The sequence below is a fragment of the Ammospiza nelsoni genome, chromosome 2 (genome assembly GCF_027579445.1).
Source record: "Ammospiza nelsoni isolate bAmmNel1 chromosome 2, bAmmNel1.pri, whole genome shotgun sequence".
In the NCBI taxonomy this organism is placed as follows: Eukaryota; Metazoa; Chordata; class Aves; order Passeriformes; family Passerellidae; genus Ammospiza; species Ammospiza nelsoni.
Genome location: NC_080634.1, coordinates 52,038,620 through 52,058,972, shown reverse-complemented (window position 1 = coordinate 52,058,972; position 20,353 = coordinate 52,038,620). Strand labels below are relative to the sequence as shown.

The 20,353-nt window shown below is 42.4% G+C and overlaps 1 protein-coding gene across 8 annotated transcripts in view; it reads left to right on the top strand.

The window, feature by feature from the left end:
- STARD13 (StAR related lipid transfer domain containing 13) overlaps positions 1-20,353 on the top strand; it is a 285,609-nt gene that overhangs the window by 245,596 nt on the left and 19,660 nt on the right. For all 8 annotated transcript variants that reach the window (XM_059467184.1, XM_059467182.1, XM_059467185.1 and 5 more), the window contains 5 exons: positions 2,883-2,954; positions 4,945-5,026; positions 11,943-12,006; positions 16,746-18,124; positions 19,587-19,760. In XM_059467184.1, coding sequence (XP_059323167.1) covers positions 2,883-2,954; positions 4,945-5,026; positions 11,943-12,006; positions 16,746-18,124; positions 19,587-19,760 — 1,771 coding nt within the window. The remainder of the gene's footprint in view (positions 1-2,882; positions 2,955-4,944; positions 5,027-11,942; positions 12,007-16,745; positions 18,125-19,586; positions 19,761-20,353) is intronic.

Below are 20,353 nucleotides of genomic sequence, written 5' to 3'. Positions count from 1 at the left end.
AAGCAGCCTTTTTGGTCCTGCCAAGGGAGATGCTGATGGTGGGTCAGTGGTGGCTCACAGGCTTCTGGTAGGAGCTGGAGGAACTGTGCCTCCTGCCAGCCTTGAGCCATGTCCTCTCTGAAATCACCCTTTTCACCATGACAGCCCTTCTCTGTGCTGTTAAACTGCCTTGGTGCCACCTCTGAACACATGTGGGTTTCCAAGTCCTTCCATGTTGCACCAGGACAGTGCATGTGCTGGAAGCAGGATCCAACCCCCGTACTAGCCTGCAAATGGGAACAGAACTGGGACAACACAGCTAAAAGTATTTCTACCACCCTCCATTGACACCTCCACTGAGGTCTTTTTGGTGCTGCACATCTCTTCCCAAAGAAGTCTTCACTAATGTTTCACTATGAAGTAAGAAAAAGCAAATATCAGGATATGAGCACAAAAAGAGAAGGTTAAACTTAGCATGTCAAATTATTGTTCAAACATTGCAGTAATGAAAGCATTTATATTGCATTCTGAACTATAACTTGGATTACATGCCCAGGGCAAAATAGTAGAAATCAGCTTTGATGTCTGCTGAGGAGTGAATCCTTTGTTGTGCCTTTTCACCTAAACTGTAGGAGGGACCAAGAGTGGAATGACTGGAACAGGTGCCCTTGGCCAGCAGGAACACACTTGTATGAGCAAAGTCCTGTTTTGGGCTGTGCCAGTAGCCTGGTGCACTTCTGCCCTCCTGCTGTTCTCTGGATAAGACAAGAAAGAGAGATATGGGAGGGAACTGGGAACTGATACTTGTCTTGAAACTCCGTGGGCTGGAAGATTAGCAAATCCTACTCAAGGCTGAGGTAGCCATTCAGAAAATGAGAATACTCCCCAGGAATGCCTTCATGGAGGATATAGAGTCAAAGTTTTGAAAGCAGAAGTTAATCAGTCAATTATATTTGACTGAATACAGTGTGTTGCAAACAACCTCATAAAAAAGAAGTAAAAACCAAACCAAAAACACCACAAAAAACCTAAAACCAAAACCTCAGAGAAGAGTGAGATCTACTTTCTTGTTTATTCCCTATAATTACTCAGCCATTGCAACCTGAGATTTTTTAGATCTTGTTTGGGCTGCAAGAATATTTCTCAGCAAGCTCCTCTGAGCAGCCAACTGCAAAAAAAACACTGAAATATGATAAGCGTATAAGAGCATTAAATGGTAGCATTCTCCATCACCCACAGCCTCTGTCAGTTGTGTTTCCAGGCCAGATGAAGCTAGAGTGTACGTACAGCTGTTCTGAGTTGTAAAATACATTTTGAAATGGGATTGATTTGTCTGTGTTTCATGAGATTGAATTAAGCAAAAGAAAAAAAAAAGAAAGATTAGTCTCTTTTTCAAGCATTTAATAGAAATAGTCTAACTGGAACATAATAGAGATGTGCTTTCAGCACACAGATGTGCTGTAGTGAGAGCCACGTTTTATGTGAGCTGCTTATTCTTTTGTGCACTGTCAAGAACTGAATGTACTTTCATACTCCGTTTTTTGGCCTTGACATGAACTAATGTCAAAGCAAATGAAGACCTGGTGGTAAATCCTTTTCAGCACTGCTAATGATTGTGACCATTGTGGAGTTGTTCCTGGCTGTCTAATCGTCTTTGGGATATTGAGCTTTTGATACATAGACCTTGTATTCTGAATTTTGATTTCTGCTACAAAATTTGCCGGTGTGATTCATTTTGTAGGGGATCAGAAAGGTGTGCAGGTCACACACTGCAGACTATATTCAAAGCAGATTTTATAGTGAGCTTCAGTGGGTAAAGTCATTAAGGGTATAATGAGTGATCTGAACAGAATTTCATGGGCAAAAGTTCACAACAGCATGTCTTACCTAAAAAAATGCATTTTAGTAGAAAACTGATTTACAACTGGAACTTTTTTCACATGCAAGGCAAAATATGCAGAAGAGCAACTGAGCCTGATCATCTTCTTCCAGTTCCATTGTTTGCTTTATAGTTAGGGTTTTGTATTATGGCTGTCTAGACTTTACAGCCACAAATGTGCCAAAACCTTTGACTGGTTCATTCAGGTTGATTAATAAGCAACATAAAATGTCTACTTTCTTTAACACCTGCCCGCTCTGTTTCTTCGTGCTTTGCAAATGTAAGAGGTGCAGATATGTGCTTTGACTTTGATCCTGTAAACCAAAACTGTTCAGGTGGTAGATCCTGATCTAGGTTTGGACAGCACAAAGAGATGTTTCCCAGGTTTCCTCTGAACTCCACCTTTGTGTGGATGAGCCTGTTTTCAGCTGTTCCCCCGGCTGGTCCAGGAGCAGCTGCACATGCAGGCAGTGCAGGTGCTGGGCAGAGCTGGAGCCAGCACACTGCTTTCCAGAATGTGAGCCCATGGAGCCCTTGGTAAGAATAGAGGTGCCCCTGCAATTGTCCCTTCAGTATCATGACACCTGCACTGGGGTTTTCCTGGCAGTGCTTTCCATGTGGCATTCTGCTCCTCAAGAAACATCAGAACAGGAAAGAACGCAGTGCTGCTTCCTGTCACCCCATTTTCACCCTGCTCCACCTTCACCTCTTGCCAGCAACTTACCCTTGGGGGAGGGTAGATCACAGAGCCACAAACCTGGCTAAACAACTTCTGCTGCAGGGAGATGGTTAACTCTTGGTCCCAGCCACCAAGGAGCTTTGTGCACCCCAGGGTCCTGTGGAGACAGGCAGGTTTCTCAGAGGGACTCTCTTCTGATGCTATAAAGTGTGATTCAGAGTGATGACAGTACTGTAACAGCAAATACATCCTATCAAATTTCTTTGTTAGTTCTTTGTAATTGAAAGAGCTTCTAATTCAAAATAACAGAGTGTGAACTGTTTTCTCTTTCCTCTTTTTGCTCAGAAATCGAAGCAAAGGAAGCGTGTGACTGGTTACGTGCAGCTGGATTCCCCCAATATGCTCAGTTCTATGAGGGTAAGTTGCTCTTTCTCCTCTTTGTGCGGTTCTGAAAGTGCACTGGGCCCTCGCCAGGAGAGCTTGCAGTCAGCCAACTGCACATTTGACTGAGTTATGGCCATGGCTGGATGCTTCACAAAGCCTCAGCTGCTGGAGTCATACCAGTGCATGAAGAAAAGTAAGATTCTTACCCTTGTAACCATGGGAAGTTTAAAAAAAAAGGGGTTGGACATAGCTTGTATAAACCCCAAAGGTTAAAACAAATTACTACAAAATATCTAAAAACATGTGTTTATTTTCTGAAACATGCCTGAAATAAAGACAGTAGAAATTATTGAAAATTTCAATCATGCTGAAAGTAAGACTGAAAACTCTGCAGAGTTACCAAAAGTGAATAATCTGAATTGCACTTCACATTTGCGAAGTAAGAAAAGCTGACAAGAAAAGTTCAGTGCTACCTCAGTGCAAATGGTGGTGTCCCCTTCCTAGGTGCTAAGTTCGTGCCCAGGGATGCAGTGTCCCCGAAGGCAGGGCTTGGTTGCACTGCTGCTGTGTTCCATAGTAGTTTGGGGACTGGAGCTGAGTTTTTCCTGCTCTTCCCAGCTCAGTGCTGAGAGGGAAACTGTGGCTGAGCCTCGTTTTTCCCGAAGTGCATGTTCTCCCTGCCAGAGACACCCAGCTCAGGCCACTTGGGCTTATTAGCCAAAAGGCAGCTCTGCCAAACACCTCTGGACACCTTCCAGGGTCAGCATGAGTCTGGAGGCAGCACAGATCCACTCATGGAACGAGGCCCAAGGAGCCTCATGGGTCAGAGCCAAGTCTGCAGGGAATCAGCTCGGACACCACCCCTCCCCTCGTGTGGGGCTGAGGATGGCAGGGAGGGGGATGATGAGGACACCCCCGTGGCCAGCTGAGCTCCATCAGGGCCCAGGTCATGTTGGGCTGCTCAGGTGCCTGGGGACAGGAGCACCATTCAGAGATGCTCAGGTGGCTCCACAGGAGGCAGGCAGGCTCTGTTAAATCCAGCAAGGAACTAAGACTAATAAGCCTGCCAGACCAAAACTGACACAAATATGAATCTAGCACAGTCCCTGGGTAGCCAGCAGTATTCTGTGTCTGCCTTGTATTCAGAGTATGTCACATAGTGACTCCTCCAGAGAAAGGAACGCCTGCTGCCTGCTTAACTCAAAAGGATGTTCTCTCCAAAAAACAACCTGTGTTGGGCTCCAACAGTTCCCATGCAGTCAATATGTGCTCTAGACAGACTATGTCTCCAAAAACAAGGTGCTTTTCACAGGCATCTATTATGTCAGTGTGAGCAGTACTGTCTGAAAATGCTGGCTGAAGTTCCTGTGTCCCAGTGTCCTGCTGAGGTACCTAAGCATGGCAGAGCAGTCTGGAGAGCAGCCACAACACTGGAACCCATCCCACTGTTACAGAGCTGTGTCACTTTTCATTGCAAATGTCAGCTTCCAGCATACTATTCTGGCTTTTTAGCTAATATTGGGGATTATAATTCAGTTTGAGGGGGTTTTTTGTCTGTTATTTGAGTAACCCTCTGTCTGAAATCATTGTTATTTGGATCTGTTTTAAAAACAAAAGGCACAGAACATTTCTGGGGCTTTGGCAAAGCCTGTCTAGCAAATAACTCATTAAGCCACTGTAATGAGAAGGGAAAACCTTCATGTAAAATAAGTGTGGTGGTAATTCCCTGATCTCATCCATTGTGCAAGGTGCTAAAATGAACAGCTAAGTATTTTTAAGGCCAAAATGAAATACTTCTGCTGTCACTGTAATGCAGTGGACATTCAGCTATACCTTTAACAGAAAAAAAAAACAGAATGGTGTAAGAAAGAGTCACAGATACAGCTGGAAGGGAGCCAGAGCTGAGTGAAATTGGTCATACTAGATTTCAGTGAGCAAGCACATGCAAAGCAATTAAGATGTAGATAACATATTCTCACTTGAGTAGCAAGTGGTCATCTTAATAATGTGTCTCCTTTTACAGACTCCCAGTTTCCCATTGACATTGCTGCAGTAAAGAAAGATCATGATTTTCTTGACAAGGACCTTGTAGAACCTCTTTGCAGGTAAATAACACTCCAAGTTTCTTTTCTGGTAATTTAAAAGCATGAGATGATTTTTGACTGTTGGCATAGCAGCAGTTGAGGTGTGTGCTTGTCCAGGTGCATTAAGTGATGAGATCTATAATGCCAGCATCCTGAGTTAATTTCTCTTACAGAAGATGCTGCAGTAGGACACCCACTACATCACAGAAAGCATCACATAATTTGAGAAGACCCAAATCCAATGGATTTGAAACAGATGCTTTTTAAGAACTAACAGTAGTGCAAGCACACCCTGAATAAATAAGAGTCACATTTGAGTCTCACACTAATAACTCTTATGTCTAAGTCCAGCAAAAAACATGAAACTTCATTGCAGAGAATTCAGCAAGCCCTTTTCTCTGGCAGCAGGCACAGTTTTCATGCTGCTGTGATTCCCTTGGTACTCTTATTTGGCACCAGTAGCTGAAGTGGGACCAGACCCCCCCAGTAATACAGATGCTACAACTGATCAGTGCTTTGGCCCTCCCAGCTGTCCTGTGTTTGCTGTTTATCTTGCTTTTGGTACTCTGTGATGAATATACCATACTGCATTGCTCAAGTCCTGTCCCCCAGGACTCAAGGCACAGCAATTCTGTGGCAGTTTTGCAAAACCACATTGCAGAGACATTTTTCCCCTCTTCTTTCCCCTGTGCTCAGCTCAGGCTGGTTCTGCTCCTTTCCTCTTCAAGTCAGGACAAAGGAGCATCTGGCCCTTAACCAAGCAGGCTTCATTGCATGTTATGGAAACTTTCACAACACCAACATCAAGATAATTGGACAAGACTCTATTTCCCCTTCTGCAACTGTGGCCAAAGTAGCAGAGATGGCTTTAGGAGATGCTGTTCCACATCATACTGTACATTGTAAGGATTAATGAGTTTGTGGTGGAAGAATGCAGAAAAGGTTTCTGAGAATCACCATAAATAGGGGTGACAGAGACTTCATCTAGTCCACCTCTCCATCCCAGACTATGCCCCCCTTCTTGCCAGATCCAGGTAGTTTCTGGACATAGCTGTCAGATTGCTTTGCCAAAATTCCCCTGCTGCAAGTTGCTTCTCATGCTGTCTATTATGGCTACGGGGAACAGAATATTCTCTGTCTCCATGTAATAGCCTTTGTGTCTGAAGGTAAATCAGTAGGAAATACTTGGATTCTCCAGTGATCTCTCTCACAGATGCCTGAGAACAGAATTAATTGCAGACTTGATCCACTGCTGTTCTCTGCCGCTTGCTGAGAGAGATTGCTGTGGGGGAGATACCTTCTTCCCCATACATTTGTACATCCCCCTGCTTCAGTCTGGCATGATGGAAGACATGCTTTGCTGCAGTTTGGGAACTGGAAAGTGATAGAGATAGGAGACTGAGATCTCTTCCCCTCTACCCTTTACCACAAAATTGAAGGACCATTAAAAATGCAAGAAAGATGTCTGTTCCTGCCCCTTTCTTGTGAGAAAAAACAGTGAGATATAGTCATTCCATAGCTCTGTGGTGCTCCCTAATCATTCTTCTCTGAAGTAATTTGCAATGGTGTTGCTGCAGTCATGGTCACCAGGCATCCAACACCTACACAGCTAAAAATGGGAACAGCTTATCTCTTGCTCTTCCAGCCTCTCTGTAGACTCACAGATACACCTACAGTTACTATGTTAATATATTTATGAGGATTTTTTTCAAGCTGAGAAGTTAGAGACTTGGTTGGGTTGGGGGTTTTTCTCTTTTATTAAAACCTGAGGGTTTGGAAAATTAACTAGCAGTTAGATAGATGCACTCATGGGGAAAAAAATACTTTACATTAGCCTAAACCAAGGGACAATGATGAGACCTATAGAAAAAAGCACAGACACAGATATTTCCACACTTTAAAGATAAATGGGTTTATTACTCTCTAACTACTTCTTCTGTAATTATTTTATTGAGAAGACAAAACTTGTTTATTTGACTTTTTGTTGGGAGCTTTTAAACAGCTTAGATCTTAAGAAGGAATAGCTCCTCATAATATTAGAAATACAAGTATTATGTACAGGTTATGTTTTCGGATTGCAGACATTTAATTGGATGTAACTCAGCAGTTTCAAACGTTTTGCTGAAAGTGAGCCATAAAAAGCCATCGTACCAAATGCCAAGATTCATCAGAAACAGTCAATAGTGTCCACTGCTGCCCCCAGTTCCAGCTTTGCTACTCTATGAGCTATCAAACCAGCATCTTCCAAGTTTTCCAGTGCATTGGAAATCCTCACAGCTCAGCTGACCACTGTGGGCAGTTCTCTGCCCTTCCTTTGCTCTGTGATGGTGTTACTGCAAGGTGCACGCCAGTGTACCACGTGAGAGCTGCAGGCTGTGGTGCACTTTGAGGAAAGAGAAAGTTGAAAAAGGCTGGTTATTATCTCTGTGTGCAGATTCCCAGGTTGGCAGTCAAGCTTCCATTCTTCTAACATTCAAAGCTGCCCTTAAAGCTATGCGTGACCAAGCCATCACACTGACTAATAGTGCATTCAGCACATAGTGCTGAACAAAATGGGCTTCTCATTGCTTTTTGGAAGATAATTTTAAAGCTGAAATGCCAGCATGGATAATAAGTTTGAGCAGTTTTAGCTCTGAATAGTAATAGCATAAACACTGAATTTCTCTGCTCTTGTGAGTTGAAATCAGACTCTCAATCTCATTTTATAATCAGTTTTCTTATGGCGTTGAAGTATACCAGACAACGTGAGGCATAAATGAGGAAGAACCTATTTTAAGCAGCTGGTAGTATTTTTGTCAGAAAGCCTAAGACTCCCTGTTGTAAAAGATTTCAGTGACCTTTTTGAGATATTCTAACATTCCTGCTGTTTACAATATAATTTGAAAATCTGGCAGAGTAAAAACCAAATTTGAGGCCTTTGGGTTAGAGGCGTATCTATCAAGAGATTCCTCTCAGATTTTATTGAGTAATGAACAATAGAGAATTGCCAGGCAATCTGCAGGCAAACGCTGTCATCCTGCCAAAACAATAATTGAGCATGAAAATTTTATAGCTGTGTCGCATCCAAAATAGCAGCAACCAACTCTGCTCTGGGAACTCTTGTGGCTGCTGTGATAAGAGGGTGAGAAGGAGAAGCCAAGCCATGTTGTACTTTTTGTATTCACGTAAATACAGTGACTAAGAACATGAAGAACAAGTATATCACAGTCTGATACATAGTTCGCCAAATCAAGCTCTTAAAATTTGAGCTGTGCCAAGCAGTCTTTTTTCCCTTAGCATTTTATTTTTCCATAGCTGTTGTCTCTTAGATAGATTATAAACAAAGGGAAGGTTGCTGTATGGGATGGGACATCCTCCCACCAGAGTTCTGAAATGATGGATGTGCAGTCAGTACCACCTGCTGGGTTATCTTGCTCTAGGTGCTGGGGGTGGTTAAGCCTGACTCTCCCCATGCAGGACAGAAAGCCCCGCTCTGGAGGCAGCAGGGTGGCTCCCCTTGACTTCCAGGAGAGATTGCTCATCTCATGTGAGCCTGGAGCCTACAAGGTGACTCCGTCAGTGGCAGCCATGATAAAAAGGTGATAGGACTGGAAAACAGAATATTCTCTTTATGCACAAAACTGGTAGAGCAGGGACATGCCAGTGCCAGCCTTGCACACCAGCCCTAATGGTGCTGGGAGGACTCTTATTCAGTGTTAAGACCTCAGCAAAGCTCAGCATTAAGCGCTTGATGTCCTCTTCCCAAAGCTGACAGCACCAGAAGAAGCCAGGCATGGACATGTGTACTCAGCACCTAAACTTGGCTAGGAATAACAATAAAACAAATAAATACTGTTGTGGTTCCCTCAGAGGGGCATTTACAGAACAACAGAGTGTGTTTTCCTGGACAAAATCCATAAGAGAGGGCATTTGTGGATCTGCTGATGCAGGAGACACTGTACTGTCCATGCTTGTCCTCCCCATGATGCCTCTCCTGTGGCCCTGGCTGCATTCCAAAGCACCTGCTTGAAAGCAGCTGCAGAACAGGTCCAGAGATCCACCTGGAACTCAAACTCACTTCAGAGCTGTCTCCCTATCACTTGGATTGCTCCCTCTTACTTGGATTTCTCCTAAAGCAGGACAACAGGTCCCCCACAAGGTTTTCCAGCTGGCTGAGCCTGCATAGCTACAAGCTTGTATTTATTTGTAAACACTGCTCAGTGCTGTAAAGAATGCAAAAAACTGGAGATTTCCTGCTTCTGAAAAACTTCTATCATAAGAGTTAGCAATTACAGCACTGGGGTTGGGATTCAGAGCCCTAAGGACTTGTGTCTGTGGCCGTCTTAAATCTCCTCACAGAGCCCAGACTTATCCATGTGTTGGCTGGACAGAGATACCTGCAGCAGCTGAAGGCCAGGCTTGATACTCCAGGGGATCTAAAATAGCACCAGAAACATTTGTTTGGGTACCTGAATATCACTGCTGGCTTTTTAAGAATTATTTCAAAGTCTTAAGGCATCTTTGATGCTCTGGAGAAAATAAAATTAACATCACTGAAATGCTGTAATACATGTTTTCCAGTCTTTCCCTGAACAATGCAGAAATTTACAGATACTTTCAAATGCATCCTAAATTATTTGGCTTTTATATAGCCATCTTTCTTGTGTTTATTTAATGTGTTTTTCCCTGCCTTTTCTCAATTCCAGACTTTGTGTTTTGTTAACATTACAAACAGCATTCTTTTCCCATGTTTTTTAAGCAGTGGCATAAAAGTGCAGTGCTCCTCTCACTTCAGCTGGAACATTGGTGACAGCCTTTGTAGCCAGAAACTTCTGGGGGTTTTTTATTTTCAAATAACTTGCTGAGGAGTTGACTGTCAGTCATCTGACAACTTTAAACTGATTGAAAAAATTTTCTGCCACCACTGGCACATCAACAAGGCGAAAGAAGCTGAAAAAGACTGATTTTGATTTGAGCTGTTAGTACCAGACAAACTCACAAATATGATCATTAGTTCTGTAATTTCCCTGGCAAATCTTTCCACAGCCCTGGAAGAGCCCCAGAAAACATAACAATGTTTTGCAGAGGGGTGAATTTAAAACCTGGGGTTGAAGTCCTTGGCGCCCAGTAAAAAGTAGTTTTGGTTTTGGTGGAGCTAGTGTGGAAATGGAGCTAGACTTTTCCCTTCAGCACATGCCAGCTGACAAAGAGGTGCAGGAACTCCAATATTAGACAATATTCAGCACTAAGAGGAAGCTGTCCCCAAGACAGAAAGCTGGGCTGGAGTCTTTTGAAAATGTGCCTCTGCATACTTGAAATTGATATCAATACACACATTTAAACATTTTGTGCTCAAATGAAGCACTGAACATTATTCAACCCCAGGGCCCCAAGAAAATGCCACTTTGGGTTGAGAAATTCTGTGTTTGGGCAAAAGAGGAGTTTTGCAATAATAGATGTAATCCCAGAAGAAGATTTGTGGGCAGAAGGCTGCAGATATAGCTACACAGCCACAAACCCTGGAATTTATTTCAACATTGCTATCATGCATGCAGGGTGTGCTTGTGCATACATTAAACCCAAATTAATACCACGAGCACAGGACTTTTCTGATGCGGCATAACAGATTTATTGGCTTCAGTTAGGGAGGAATATTTGATCTACAAATGAGCAGGTGATATTTTCAGAGGGAATTTTTTTTTAAAGGAAGATCCACATTTGGTGGGTCAGTTCTTTGTTAGTGGTAGCAATCTGAAAGGTATTCTAATATTAGAAGTTCTGCAGAGGAATATGTTAATGCCATAATCTTCTTATGTTATGTGAGAGATTATATTATTGATCTGATAGTTTTTTCATGTGTCCTTGTAACTTATCACATGCATTTCAAATGTTAAGTTCTGGAAATTAGAGGCGTCTCACTGCAACCCAAAAGCAACAGAGTCAGGTCTTCCTATAAAGACACAGGAGATGTAAGCAGCCAATAGAGGAGTGCTGTGGGCATGTGGCTCTTACTCTGCCTCCCTTTATTTTGAAATTCAGTCCTAGATGTGGAAAATTTTCAAAGTTGAACATATTTAACTTTCAGCCTCTGCTTTTAGAATTCGGATGGTTTCATAAATCAGGATCTTTGAGTATAAATAAAACCAAATCAATTATCATTACCACAGGAGGTTCTCTATTGAAAGAGCATGTTTACTTGTCCTCTGGCTGTCCTTGCACAAAGACACACACACACACACACACACACACACACACACATACACACACAGAGATTGTCATTTCAACTCACTGTCATCACAGGGTAGCCTTGGATTTAAGGAGCAGAAGCCTTACAGAGACTCTGGTAACATCAATATGAACATGGTCAAAAATAGCTAAAAATATTTATTTTAAAATGTTTGATTTTTACATGTTGGGTGTGTTAACCTGTGTGTAAGATCCACAGATAGGAGAAAAGAAACTTTTGGCTTTGGAGAAACTTTTAAGTAGCAGCTAGAAGTTCTTTATGTCAACTTTTTTAAAGAAGTACCAACTGTCAGAAGTGAGGAACTGCAGCTGATTTTTTGTTTGGTCTTTCACTAGTGTTTTGAAATTCCCATTTTAGACCAATTATGTTACAGTCATTTTTGATGCCTTTGCATAAGGCAACTCGCCTCCTTCTCTTGTCATTTCCCCAGCTATCACAGGTGTTTGTTTAGAGTTGTTTCCTGTGCTAAGTGTGGAAATGTCGATGAATTTAAAAAGCAATCTATCAAACCTGGCTGTCAAGTAAAGTGAAACTAAGGGTCCCCTTTCATGTAGTGGTCATGTAGCTGGAATAGGTGACCACTATCCTTTCTGAAGCTGTTATATGTGGTTGGCACCCTACAGTGAGATAAGAGAGCATGTTTTGAACTTGCAAAAAATCATGCCCTTTAGTCAGAGGCTTCTAATCTTTTGAATTTGCTTTGCCCTGTAGACGACTGAACACACTGAACAAGTGCGCCTCAATGAAACTCGATGTGAACTTCCAAAGAAAAAAGGTAAGGGAACTTCATCAAATATACCCTGGCTTTTGTGATAAGACCATCCCAATCCAGCCTTTAATCTAGTAAAATGCTCTTAAAAGTAAGTTAAGTTTATTTTACTTTGAACATGCACGTCAGCATTATCTGGAGGCATAATAATGTGAATTGCTGAATCTTGAAATCATGAATAGAATAGAAAATGTGAGTAAATACTATGTGTGTTAGAAGGGCTCACACAGTACTTAAACTTTACATGTGTGCAGTTAAAGTTAGTGGGTGAAAAGACAGGAAAGCTTCATTAGACTGGCTTGTTTGTCAATGCCATATGAGTACACAGTGGAAAATCCTGCTCAGAAAAAATGGAAGCTGCTCAGATGAAAACAACAGCTTTTCTTTGTTTCTTGTACTGACTTCTTCCCAGTTAAGAATATGAAAATAAACTCTGTCATCCTTACAAGCTCCTGTGTAACCTGGGAATTATCTGAGCATAAAGGGCTTCAATGAGGGCTGCAGAAACAACCTGTTGATTTTGAGTTTTGTAACATGCCCAGCATTAACTGTTGAACGTTTGGTTTTCTGGTCACAAATTCCCCAAAGTCCTTGAGTGTTGTTCAATGCTAGTTGTCAGCTCTGAAAAATCTTGGTTCCTGTTTTTCCTTCCTAGAGTGTTTTTGTAGTGCTCTTTAAAAACTGACTCCAAGAGCTGAATTTTTGATGTCTTTGCAAATTCAGTCTCATCATACTCTATTCAGTGTTTGAGGGAACATGAACAGAGGATGGTTTTAATGTCCAGATATCCCACTTTGGCACATATCTGCTTATTCCTTTGTGTACTAGCCTCTTAAGCTTCTATTTTGTCCATTCCCTAGAGCTGCAGGGACTTCACTGTGTATGGTTTTGGGGTGTTTTTGTCTTGGGTTTTATGTTGTGTTAAAAAGGGAGGATTTTTTTTTTGTTATGTTTGTTTTTCATTAATTTTTTGCTGCCACTCCTCCCTGTTCTGAATGGACTGAAGTCCTCAGCTGCTCTCCTTGCAGATGACCACTAATTTGTGGTGGAAGAGACATGGCACTTCTTTGTACTCTTTCAAGGGTACAGAAGCTAGTTGAGTCCATACCTGCACAAGGCCACAGAGAAGCTGAGCACAGAAAAATGTAGACAAGGAGGAGTTGGAGGAGATTTTAGTCCAGAGATACAGAGCAACTGAAAGTAGAAGAGAATGTGGGTGAGAGAAGAGGAGGGAGAGCCTGCTGACAGGAGGAAATGTAAATGCAAGTGTAAAAGCCAGAATCTGGGTCTGAAATTGATCACCAAACTAAATAAATCTTTGGCTGTAGATAATGAAATGCAAAGTCAGCCAGCTTTGGAGCTTCAGCATAACAGGTATGCACAGGACTAGCAGAGCTGCTTGAGTGATTCACCAAAATATGGCCAAGCAAGCTGCCAGGCGAGGTTCCTGTGAAAGACAGCCCAGCAGGAGCGTTCCCTACTGCCCACTCTCCCACCCAGACCATTCCCACTATGGGCTGCTGTCTTCCCTTGGCTTCATCAAGATGCAAACAGAAATGCTCATATATGTGTTGCAAATATGTCTGTAAGCAATTTGGACAGACAGAGATTAGCCTTTGGATTAACTGCCTTCTGCAGCTGTCGATTTATGAGAAGTCCTGCCCCCAGCTGGAAAAATGTGGCAGAATTCCACCGCGAATAAATCCACTACTTGCCTTTTGTTAGCATGCCTCTGTATTTCAGGCAAGTACACCCTCAGTCAAAAAGCTGCACTATTTTAAATCAGCTGTGACAAATCTGTGAATCAAAACCTCTTTCTCTTTGGCAAATGTTACCAATCACTCCTCAAGAAACTTGTCCCTTCTCATCTTCCCAAACATAATGGTATTAACTGGACTTTTGAATATGCTCCAAAGCAGTGCACTTGATTTCACCCCAGGTCAGTAGAATATACAGTCACTGCTCCAAAATGTCTGCTCTGCCTGTGTCAGATGAATCATTGCTTTCAGACCTTCTCTTGATCTGCTGTACCCCTAGCTGGTGACACGTGGGTGGGCTAAGTGCTCTCAACATTTTTTTTGGAAAGTTTCGTTTGTCAGGACACTCAGATATCTGACAAGAACAGTGGGTCATTCAGGATGTTTGTGGCTTCCAGAATTTCTATTGATTTCATCAAAAGAAAAGCACAGTATGTCATAGGACTCACAGTGCAGCTGAATTCATAGTGAGTCACCATGGCAGTATCTCAGAATCCAGATATTTCATTTCATATTTGCCTGATTTTGCTTCTGATGAAACACAAGCATGTTTCTTTATCAATTAAAAAGAACCCAAAACTAAGCCTTTATTTAATTGAGCTGCAAATTTTGACGCTGAAAGGCCTCTAAGTATTTTCTAAGTGATTCTTGGGCAGAATGTAATCCTGTCTTTTCTGCGGTTAGAGCAAAAACTTGTTTACTACCAATATCCATTTCTGTTCATCTCTGCTTTGTAAAAAAAAAATCCTCAAATAAACCAAACAAAAACACAAAAAAAGCCCCACAAAATAAAAACTCCACAAATTTTTGATTTAAAGTATATTTACCACTGAATTTATTTTTATTTCTGTCTTCTGCTCTATGCTTTCTTCTTGATGTTTTTTGCAATGTCTCTAATACTTTGGCTACTTTAATCGATTCCAGCTTGTAGAAAACACAGGCTAAATCCTGTCAGCTCATACAGTAATGTCAGTGCAGCTACAGGGATTTGTGTCAGCCAAGAATCTTCTTTAAGGTCCCTTTGGCATATTGCAATGTAGAACAAATTTTAAAAATATGTTTATTCTGCTGGCTGGTGCCACCAACGCTTCAGCAGTGGTATGCTTTGTAGATATAATTACCACTGCTAAATATTTAAAAGTACGTACCCTTGTGGTTTTTAAAATATCCACTTTGTGGCACTACTAAGACCACAATAAATGGATTTTTAAGTTCCTGAGGCTATGCAGTCCTTTGGTCCATATATGCATACAGCAAGCTGTGGAGTTAAAACAAAGGTAGAACTGTCTGATGTGCAATTTCTTTCCTGCAGACAAAATGGCCAAAGCAGTATTTGCCTTTTCTAGCCCTCTCCCTCATATTTCACTAGGTGCTCAATTTTTCTCTTTAACAAGCCACAGAATGAGGATCTCCATTCATTTCTGTAAACTCACAGGAACACTGCACACCTCAATGTTAACAAAAGAAAGAGGAATGCCTAAACCCAAAATTTCACAGCTACATTTTATTTTATGGTTTGGACACAATCTAAAACATCTGGCTGACTTGGAGTGATAAACTGGCAAAAGTTTATGGCTTCAGTGAGACCTGGCACGCTACTGATCCCAATCTCTAGCTTTTGAGGTTTCATGTTATTTAAGGTTTTGGGTGCTCTTGTAAAGTTTGGTCTACATTTTTCAATTAGACAGGCCAGCAAAGATCTAGTCAAAGATTGGAGATAACTTTACCATCAAAACTTCATATAAAAATACTTCTAATAATAGACTTTTAAAATGAGAATTTTTCCAGTCCCAAAATAGTCTTTCTGGTTTAGCACCTCATTTTAGTCTGACAGCCTGTCATATTTTACTGCCTTCATACTGCTTCCAAGAATGTGAAGAGCTGTTTGAATGTCATGTAGGTGAAGTTAGTTTGTTCTGCTTTAAAAAAAATGCACAAGAATAATGCAGTATGAGTCCAGTTCAAAGTCAGGAAAAGGGTACTCATTAGCAACCATGGGCTTCATGCTGAAGATGTATCTTTTTTGTTTGAGCAAACGGATGAGAAGAATGTCATAGGGTGAGGTTTTTTATCTAAATTTTTTTTCAAGGCACACGTTTTCTGCATTGCAGAGTAGCTCCTGGAGCTACCTAAACATAATGAGACCAGAAAGGGTGTGGGGTGCTGCTGCCTTGGAAGAGGTTGAAGGAAGCTAGAGACAGGGGGGCAGGCTGCAGGTCATCAAGTTTGGGGTGCCTCTACTGATGACAGCAGTGAAGACAATGGTTGCCCACTATAGGAAAGCTCACCTCAGCTGCAGATGCTGCCCCATCCCAGCCTGAGCCTGGCTGCTCCTCCTGCCCACACCCCATGGCTGCCTTCTCTGCCTTCCTTTGCCTGCACTCAGACACACCCTAAGCAATACTGCCAAATATTTTTATTGCTTTTTAAGCATCATTATTATTTATCTGTTGTTATAGTCCTGAAACATAAATCTTGTTAGATGCATCTGGCTCATGAAGTTTATAGATGTGTATTTAGTTTTCACTGCAAACTACGTGCAGCACCAGATATTTGCTGTCTTGGATTTTTAAATAGCTCACACTGCTGTAGTACCCAGCCATTCCCTGTCTTTACCATGTGTATCTTAACACCATCCCTGCAAATTAGGATTCTTTTACTTTGGCCTTTCAAAAGGTTTTTTTTCTAAACAGTCACTGTGAGCATCAGCCCTACAGAACTCAGTGCACAGGCAGTCCATGGAAGCCAAGAGGTATCAGTGGGACTCCTAACACGGAGCAGGCTTTTATTTCTTTCTTTTTAAGATATTTGCAGTCTTTACAATTGAATGAAAGAGGGTGTTATGAAAGGACTGATGACCAGCCTTCCATAAACTTGGCTCAGAGAGACTTTGTTGCCTGTTGCTCACCTAGAGCAGCCCAATCTCATTAATTCAAATATCAAGTTAAAGCACACAATTTTAACATGTGCCACTTGCTTTTTTTCCAGAGTGAAGATTCAGATGAAGAAGATCTCTGTGCTATCAGTAATAAATGGACTTTCCAAAGAACCAGCAAACGATGGTCTCGGGTGGACGACATTGACGCTCTGCTTCACCGGTCTGACAGACATGGCTCTTCTGGGGACATTAAAATGAAAAACACGACAAGCAGTGAGAGCGTCCTTACAGATCTGAGCGAGCCTGAGCTCTCATCGATTCACAGCGAGAGCAGTGGGGGCAGTGACAGCAGGAGCCAGTCTGGCACCACCAGCGCTGCCAGGGAGGCCTGTGACTGCTCTGCCCACCACGATGTGGAGAGCACCCTGCTGCAGGACTCCACTGCAATAAACACCGCCCCGTCCCCCAGGGACGGCCTGAAGAATGAAAATCCAACACGAGCCAGAGCAAAAACCTTTCTAAAACGCATGGAGACGCTGAAAGCAAAAGCTGTGCACGGAAAGCTAAAAGGCTCAGGAAGAACAGGTCCTTTAGAGATCAGTGGACCAGTTCTCCAATTTGAGCCAAAATCCTTGAAAGACATGCACTGTATGCAGATAGTCAATGGCGATCTCCAGAATTTGGGGCAAGATTCAGTCAAAAGAGGGCTTCCCTCTTCTGTCAAATCCAGCAGTGACAGCAGCCAGTCCGAAAACAGCAGCAGTGGGGTGAGCACACCGTGTTTGAAGGAACGCAAGTGCCATGAAGCAAACAAGAGAGGTGGGATGTACCTGGAGGACCTGGATGTTCTGGCAGGAACAGCCTTACGGCAAGTGGTGGACCAAAACCGCAAAAATGAATTTCATTCCCAAGAGAACTTGGTTGTGCACATTCCCAAGGATCACAAACCAGGGACATTCCCAAAGGCACTCTCCATCGAAAGCCTCTCACCTACAGACAACAGTAACAGTGTAAACTGGAGGACAGGCAGCATCTCTTTGGGAAAGCAGAACTGCTCTACTCCAAAGGAATCTGGCCTGATGGCTTGCTGTCCTAAAGAGAGCAGAATTAGTATTTATGACAATGTGCCAGGTTCCCACTTGTATGCTAGCACTGGGGACCTCCTGGACATAGAGAAGGATGTCCTTTTTCCTCAGTTAGATGACATTTTGCAACATGTCAATGGACTGCAGGAGGTGGTAGATGGCTGGTCAAAGAAGGTGTTGCCAGGTCTGCCGGTTGGTGACGTGTCAGTCAGGGAATCCCCATCATTGCCTTTCCAGTCGCCCACACAAATCACTCTTGATTTTGAAGGAAACTCTGTGTCTGATGGCCGGACCACCCCGAGCGACATGGACAGAGATGGAACATCCCTGAATGAATCTGAAGCCACTGGTGTTAGGGACAGGAGGGACTCTGGGGTGGGAGCATCACTCACAAGGCCAAGCAGGTAAGTAGCGAAATTTTGTATACAAATCCATAGACTGTGAAATACAATGTAATGAAGCAGAGGTTCTCAGCTTGGGAGTCAGAAGGCCCAGGGTACCATTACAGTAGTGTTCATCCTGTATGGAGATGGGGACTTCCCAGTGAAAGGTGGGATTTTCAGGGAAAGGACATCCTGCTGTGGATATTTTTACATGGAATCAATGCAGAATTCATTTAATAGAGCAAACTAAGGCATTTTTTTATCCCTTGATCCATTGATTACATATACCCTGTATATGTTGTAGGATGCATTTGTAATTTGGCTTCCAAGTTATGCACCCAGGTCTTTATGAATCTGTAGCTTTATGCATTTTTTAATGAACTGATCTGCTTTAAAAATGTGCCCCTTTGTGCTCAAAGAGAACCTCCCTACTCTGCCCCAGCCCCTTACATGGGTGGGATGAAATGATGGTGAATGACTGACTTCTTAATAATGTGAAAAGTGGAATTTTGTTGATAGTTTACAGACATGTTTTAAGTCAGAGTGATGAGCTCCTGTTGAGCCAAGTACCAATGCTCCTGGGCAAAAGCTTTTATGGGTCTAAACTGTTGCATGTTGGGTGGCTTTGAAAGTACCAAAGCAGAGAGAACATATCTAGTATTTTCTGACACTGGTATTTCTGATAATACTGGTATCTTCTGATCTGCTGTCAGTCTTGTTGCACCCTCACAGAGGACTCTGCCATGCCATGGTTTGCTGCTGCCTGTGCTTGCTCACTACCACCACAAAAGTGAAAGTGGACTGGAGGAAACTATTTAGTAAATGAGCAGTGACAAAGTTTTTAGGATTTGAGTCAGAACTTATATTTAGTGAAATATGAAAATAAGATTAGGGGTTTTTTTTCTGATGAATCCAGTATACAGAGAAAGTGCATTGGAGTAAAAAGATGTGAATGGTTCAATAGCTTGGTGGTTTTGGCTCCAGCTAAGGAGACACAGGGTTTAATCCTTTTTCAAAAAAGTCCTTCAGCATTTAATAACAGAACTGTTTGGAGAACCTCATCTCCAAATACCTCAGTGGTCAGGTCAGTCCCCTGGGAGATGAGGGGCTAGGCATCAAACACCAGCTCTGAGTCAGGCAAAGAACATTTGTCTCTGAATCTCCCACATCCTGTTGGAAGTGCGTGGGCTAAAGACCATAGCAGGCAGCACTGCTTCCCCAAGTATATGGACAGGACCCACACCCACTTGAGATTCTAATGTTAAAACAACAAAACTTGGGCATTTATGAAATTAAAAGAGATTTGACTAAATTGTTGTATTTATCTCCAAGGTAAATTTTCTTTCTTTTCACACCACAAGCCATCACTTATGTGTGTGTTTATGTATGTTTTACACATTGCCCAGCCCTATCTCACAGTACACCATCTTTTCTGCCCAGCCAAAGCAGTTCTCTGATTTTTCTATCGTTTCTTTTGCTAAAGGCAGTTACGATGGCAGAGTTTCCAAATCTCTCATCGCCTGAGCCGCTCCATTGCATCGCTTCACATCAGCAACCAGTCAGCAGCCCAGCTGAATCTACTGCAAAAATTCTCTCTGCTTCGACTCACTGCCATCATGGAAAAGTACTCCATGTCAAACAAACATGGCTGGACCTGGTGAGTACCACTGCTAACTGGAAGGAGACTTTTTAGAAGAAAATAGCTTCTCCTAATTCTGTTACTCTGTTGGTAAATAAATGGAATTAGAAGGAACCATTGACTTCAAGTGTGGTATTTGAAACTGTCCCTTTTAATCCATTGCTGCCTCATGGCTCGTTGGCAGAGTGAGAAATAGATCCTGGAAATCTGGCTTCATTCCTGTGCTCTAACAGAGAGACAACCCTGGCCTTTTGAACAATGCTATAGTTCCAGAAAAATAAACAGGAATAGGAGAGAGTGACTATAAAGTAGGAAAAGTTTACAGTAAGTCCTACCCAGTATTCATTTGGTGATTCGAAAAGAAACAGCTTCTGCTTCATGTGTTTGCTATTGCTTTGTTTGTGCTTTAAAAGAAGGGTTAGAATAGTTATGGGGCTTTTCTCTAGAAATCAAAGATGCAGGCTTTGGCCTAGGCCTGGACCTGTATTAGAGGGAGCTGGCAGCCCTGACAGCTGTGACAGCTACCTGGTCACTCAGGCAGTGGAGGGAAGCACACATGGATGTGAATGCTCACTCTGTGGCTCCTTCTCTATAGAAACCTGCGTGTTTCA